Consider the following 6000-nt stretch of genomic DNA (forward strand, 5'->3'; position numbering starts at 1 on the left):
CTCTTTACGTGGAAAGCTAAATTAATCCCTGTGGTATCCTCACTCATTTAAGGCTCCCTCATCCAGGGAAGTCATATGGCCTGCGACAGACAGGAGATCAGAGCAAGTGATCACAAGGGTCCTTGCTGGCTTTATAATCTAGCAATGTCACTCAAGAGAGGGCAGATTACAGTGGGCTCTCCACTGCAGACAGCTCCCAGTGAAGGGAGAAGAAGGGAAGCCACTTGGACAGGCACTCAGTGTTCAGCCACAAAGCTGAACCAGGACGTTTAGATTTCAGACAGCCAAGATTCCAACAAAGGGATGGTCCATTTTCATCCTGCACAGGCCAATCAGCATGCTGAAACTCAGTACAGAACAGGGCTCCATAGTCTCCTTTCCAACACACTAGGACCAAACCATCAACAGTCTGTGGGCACTGGAAAGGCCTCCACTAAGAGGCTGCTTTTCAGCAGCAGTAAGCACCCCTTAAGCGAATGGGAGCAGTGGCTCGGAACCCCTGGGAAAAAAAAAACAGGTCCTAAATCTTCTTCCTTTTTGTACACATGATGAAACAATGTAACAGCCAGATTTTTTTGGGGGGGGGGTACATGGTGCAAGCATGACTGACCTTAGCTGCACCTCGCTCCCCCTCCCACCTCAGGCAGCCCCAAGAACTCAGTGGAGCACAACCGCATGGCGCTCCAACAGCAACGTAAAGGGCCCAGGGCTCCAGTGGCCATTACTCTTGCAGTGGCTGGAATCCCCAGGCCCTTTTGAATCACAAGACCCCAGACAACTGTCCCTTTTGCCTTCCCTGTCGGTGGGCCTGTTGGTGTGCAACAGTTTAGGATAACAAACAACCCTCACCCTCAAAAGGTCATTCTAGCTGCAGCCATGTCAAGGTTCTGACTACAGCATTGCAGCTAGAACAATCCTGATCTTGGCCAGATAGGACCCGGACCACTACAATCCGACGTGAACCTGAACTCAACAACATTTAAATTACAAAGGGGTAGGAACTGGCACACAAAACGCACAGTACACTTTTGAGCACTTGTATAAACAAACAGTACTATATGGCTGTTGGCCTCATATCAATTAGTAAGTGGGGTTGGCCGAACACCTAGTGGATATGCAATTAGACAGGCTTTGACTAAAGGGCACAGCAGCAAAGTCATCAAAGATGGAATAGTCATGGAGACTTGAGTTTATCAGTAAAGGACACAACTTTGCTGAAATGAACATAACAACCACACTGGTTCAAACCAACAGTCCATCGAGCTCTATTATCCCATCTTTCGACAGTGACCAGTGCCAGATGATTCAATGGGAATGAAGAGAACAGGATAATTATCAAGTGAGCCATTCCCCATTGGTTAGTCTCAGCTTCTGACATCCAGAGGGTTAGGAATACCCTAAGCATCAGGCTGCATCCCTTATTTCCTGTAAACTGTGAACTTGTGCAGCTGCTCAGGAGAAATTCAATTGTCCCTCAGCTGATTAACAGAGCGCCCACAGCTATGCTTGGTTTCTAGTGGTGGTGCACATTTGCACATGCCCAGTGCACATAAAACATGGATGGAAAAAGAGTAGAAGGAACATTGGTTGCATCCCTGAGCATTTTAGCTAATAGCCATTGATAGACCTAGCCTCCATGAACTTACCTAATTCTTTTCTGAACCTTGTTACACTTTTGGCCTTTACAACACCTCCTGGCAACAAGTGCCACTGGTTGACGGTGCATTGAATGAAGCAATACTTCCTTTTCTTTGTTTAAAACTGCTGTTGCCATGCCTCTTAATTTCATTGGGTGACCCCTGGTTCTTGTGTGATGAGACTGAGTAAATAACACTTCCTTATTCACTTTCTCTGTATCAGTCATGATTTTATAGACCTCTAACATCTCTCTCCTTAGCAGTCTCTTTTTTTAAAAGCCAAACAGTCTGAGCCCTTTTAAATCTCTCCTCACATGGAAGTTGCTCCATCCTTCAATTATTTTTGTTGCCCATCTTGGCACCTTTTTCAATTTTCTTTTTTTTGAGATGGTGTAACCAGAAATACAGAGGGTATTCAAGGTATGGGCATACTATAGATTTATAAGTGGCATTATTATATTTTGTCTTATCCTAATGGTTCCTAATAGCATTAACATTTTTGACTGCTGCTTTATACCAAGCAGAGTTACTGAGAACTATCTCTGATCACTCCAAGATCTCTTTTGAGCGGTACCAGCTAATTTAGAACCCATGATTTTGTATTCATAGGGGCACTGGGAGGGACAGAGTCAGAAAATAAAATAGCTGTGTTTGTCCCCCGACTCTCCTCGCAAAAATAAAAATCCCTTCCTCAATACTAATACATAGCTCTCATATACAACTTTCTATCTATAGATCTCAAGGCATACAGGTATCAGGAATATCCTTTGCAAAGAGCAGTAGTTAGCTCTTAAAAAGAAAACGCACTTTACTACCTCTTATGGAATGTCAAGACTCAGTTAAGAGAGACAAAGTGGATGAGGTAATCTTTTATTGGACTAACTTCTATTGGTAAGAGGAAAATGGTTTCTAGATTCACAGAGCTCTTTTGTCTTGAAGAAGAGCTCTGGGTAGCTCAAAAGCGTATTCTCCCCTCTTCCCCCGCCCCCCAACTGAAGTTGGTCCAATAAAAAGTATCACCTTACCCACCTTGCCTCTTCAGTATCCTGGGTCCAACATGGCTACAACAACACTGCACAGACTGAGTTTAGTCTTACAGTTCTAATTTTGTTACTTGAGTAACCATTATACAGCCCTTCTGACCATCACATTTAAGAGCCTCAAACATTACTTGTCTTCAACATATGGTGGGCTAGGATGTGTAATTCCCTACATTGGGAATGGGAAACTGAGGCCCAAAGAGATTAGGGGAATTGCCCAAGGACACATCAGAAATCTGTGGGGGGACAAGAACTGAACTCATATCTCCGAAGGCACTAGCCCAGGACTGAATTATGTTCTCAAGTAAGCACAATTTAGCTTGAAATATTCACAAAATACCTTTTACCTGTTATTCTTTAGTAGTAGTTTTCACCTAGAACCACCAAACTGTGCATATCTGTCACATAGCCAGCCACTCCTCAGAAATGAAACCCCATAAGGTGGCAGTGAAACAACAAACATTACATGCCCTATCCAAGGCAGACTACAAGCTACCTGAGGGAGCCTGTCATTCTACAGTGAGCCTCACTCATCACTAACTGTGTGGTTTGCCAGTGAATAAAATACAAGTGAATTAGTGTCTTGAGCAAACAATGCAAAAAATGTAAATCAGTTACCTATTTAGACAGGGAAACTTGGAGGTTGCACTGCAAAATGTTCGCTAGAGAATCAGGATTGCTTACTGGAGGTGGATCTCAGAACAGGTTTGGATCTGTGGGCTACACATAATTCTTAAAAAGCTGTTGAATACATTTGAATATACAGCAGACCCTAAATGCACTGGACCAAAAACAAAAAACAAGAAATCAGGTTTTTTGTTTTTTATCAAAACATCCTAGAAATGAATAATAACTGGCTTAAAAAAAAAAAAACACACCAGTTGGAGGCAAGTCTGAGGCAAATGTTCTGTGTGCTGAGAAATCTGCATGTTAACATGTTCTGCTGTCACCCTATTTGAAATCGGGGTGTACTTGAACATGTAGGAAGCTGCCTCCATGACCACAAATTGCCACAACACAGCAAGAGCCGGATGTGCTGGTGGTAGCAGAAAAATATCTTGAACAACAGATGAGCACGGCAATTACGATCCCCGTCACAACAGCAGCAGCACGGGAGCAGAATGACAAGTCACCTGGACTCTGGCAGTATTGAAGGAACGGCGCTAAAAATAAACAATCAATGAACTGAGAGGGCTGCTTATCTCCCAGCAGCCACACACTCCTTTCACACCTCTCCCTAGCCAGGCAGTAAGCAGCCCCCTACCCAACAGCACTAACGGGTCTTTCATAACCAGGGTATGAAGGGGGTGTGTCCTCGGTCCAGGCACAAGAAGAAAGAACAGGGTGGGCACTGGACACACACCTGGCAGACAGAGGGGTGCTTTCCCCTGTGGTATTTCACACCCAGAAGATGGGGCAAGCAGGGATATGTGGGGCAAGGGAAGTTGGTCTCTTTCCTCGATACTTGGGGGAGGGAACAGTTTAGGTTTCACCTTGCTCAGCAAGGGGTGGTTCCCATGGGGATGGATGGCTGGCTGCTCGGTGAGTATGGGGGTGGTGGTTCCCCTGCTGCTTCCTCTGGGCTCAGAAGCAGACAAAGGTGCCCAAGCAGGTAATGGGGTTCAGCTGGGCCCCCACTCCAGGGGAGGCTGGTATCCTACAGAGCCCACCACGCGATAGGAGGGCCCAGAGGTTACCCCAAGGGGCCGGCTGCTGCGAAGCTGAGCAGGGTCCAGGGGACATGGAAGCGCAAAAGGTGGCAGCGCCGGTGGGAGGAAACGGGCCAGCAGGGCAGAGGCCCCCGTTAGAAAGGAGACGCGGGACACGGGGGTCTCTGGGGGGAGGGGAGACAGGGGTCCGGTCCGCGCCCCGCCAGCCTCTCACCTGGGCACGCAGCTGGGCGAGCTCCGATCCACCTCCCAGGTCGCGTACAGGTTCATCTGCACCGGGCGCCCACCCGGGGCCGCCCCGCCGGGGGTGAGGGGCCCGGAGCCCGGCTTAGGGGGCGGGGGCGCCGTGCCCGAGGGCTGGGCTGGGGGCTGCCCCGAGGCAGGCTGCGGGGGGAGCGCGGCCGTCACGGGCTGTAGGGCGGACGGGGCGGGGGCGCGCTGCCCCCCCGCGCTGGGACCCCCGCGCTCCGCCATGGAGCCGAGCCGAGCCGGACCCGCGCCGCTGCCTGGCCCTGCCTGTTGCCCTGAGCGCGCTCCCGCCAGCCTCACCGCTGCCGCCGCCGCCGCTGCTCTCTCCTCAGGGCAGGGGGCGTGGCACGGGGGAGCGCGCGCCGAGCTGATTGGTCACCCCGCTGGAGGGCCGGGCTCGTGCCCGCGCGGGGAGGAGGGGCGGGAAACGGAAGGAGGGGGCGCTGGGTCCGCGGGAACCCGCATGGGGGCGCGCGCCCCCGATTCCTGCCCGCCGCTTAAAGGTGCAGACCCCCCCACCTCTCTCGGCCAGTCCCCGCCCTCACCCCCCCCCCAGTGTCCCCTCAATCTTCTCCCCCCACCCCACTGCCCCGGCCAACCCCCCTCCCTCTGATCCTGCCCCCAACCCCCTCCCACAGCCCCATCCCTTCACACACCCCCCCACTCTTCTCTGCCCAGCCCCCACCCCACCCTCCCTTCTACTCACAATGCCCGGCCTCACGCCAACCACGAACCCGGGCTAATCAGGACCCCTGTACCAGCCGCCCCCTACTGGCCCCCTCTGGTACCCCACTGTGTAGTGCAGGGAGGCCAGGCTGCTGCTGGCTTGGACAATGCCCTGCCAAGCGCCACAACCTCTCCATGGCAGCAAGGGAAGAGGCCCAGGGGGCACTTCTCCCACTGCCAGAGCTGTTGGGACTAGGGGAGCTCCTGCACCCCCGGCCATGAAGTGGTTGGTATATTCGTGCTTTAGCTTGCTTCCAGACCACATCACCTCCACCGTTTAAACTGGTCCAGTGGCCCTGCCCAAAGCAGCTTGGGATCCAAGCACATGTCCCAGCCCCTGGCCTCCCAGGAAGCTTGAAGAGTGAAAAGGAAGCAGCCACTAGAGACAGGAGGCTGGAGGTCAACTCTAGCCCCTTTTCCATCATCTTTCCCCATGTAGAGCAGAAGAGAAGACATGGGAAGGGCTCCTAGCTGAGTTGTGGGAACCCCACCTGCCTGTGCAGCAAGTCTACTGCACAGGGCCCAGTTAACACCATAGGGCAGCACTTAGGAAAGGTGATTATCTGACTTCAGCTCTCCTGTCTCCAGCTCTGGGAGCAGATGTGAATGACATCGGTAGAGCTCCAGCCTGCAACCTGCTTCTGCCACCTGAGCACCAGCTCTAGGCTGCAGCTAGCA

At 51.5% G+C, this 6000-nt stretch overlaps 1 protein-coding gene across 2 annotated transcripts in view; it reads right to left on the bottom strand.

The window, feature by feature from the left end:
- The window catches only part of PACS1 (phosphofurin acidic cluster sorting protein 1), a 122183-nt gene extending 117140 nt beyond the window's left edge, over nucleotides 1-5043 (bottom strand). Inside the window, exon 1 of one of the 2 annotated variants that reach the window (XM_075938961.1) lies at nucleotides 4562-5043. In XM_075938961.1, coding sequence (XP_075795076.1) covers nucleotides 4562-4821 — 260 coding nt within the window. In that variant the 5' untranslated portion in view covers nucleotides 4822-5043. The remainder of the gene's footprint in view (nucleotides 1-4561) is intronic. The other variant, XM_075938962.1, reaches the window with a different exon arrangement.
- Between the last annotated feature and the right edge of the window lie 957 nt (nucleotides 5044-6000).

Source organism: Pelodiscus sinensis, chromosome 11, assembly GCF_049634645.1.
Source record: "Pelodiscus sinensis isolate JC-2024 chromosome 11, ASM4963464v1, whole genome shotgun sequence".
Taxonomy (NCBI): Eukaryota; Metazoa; Chordata; order Testudines; family Trionychidae; genus Pelodiscus; species Pelodiscus sinensis.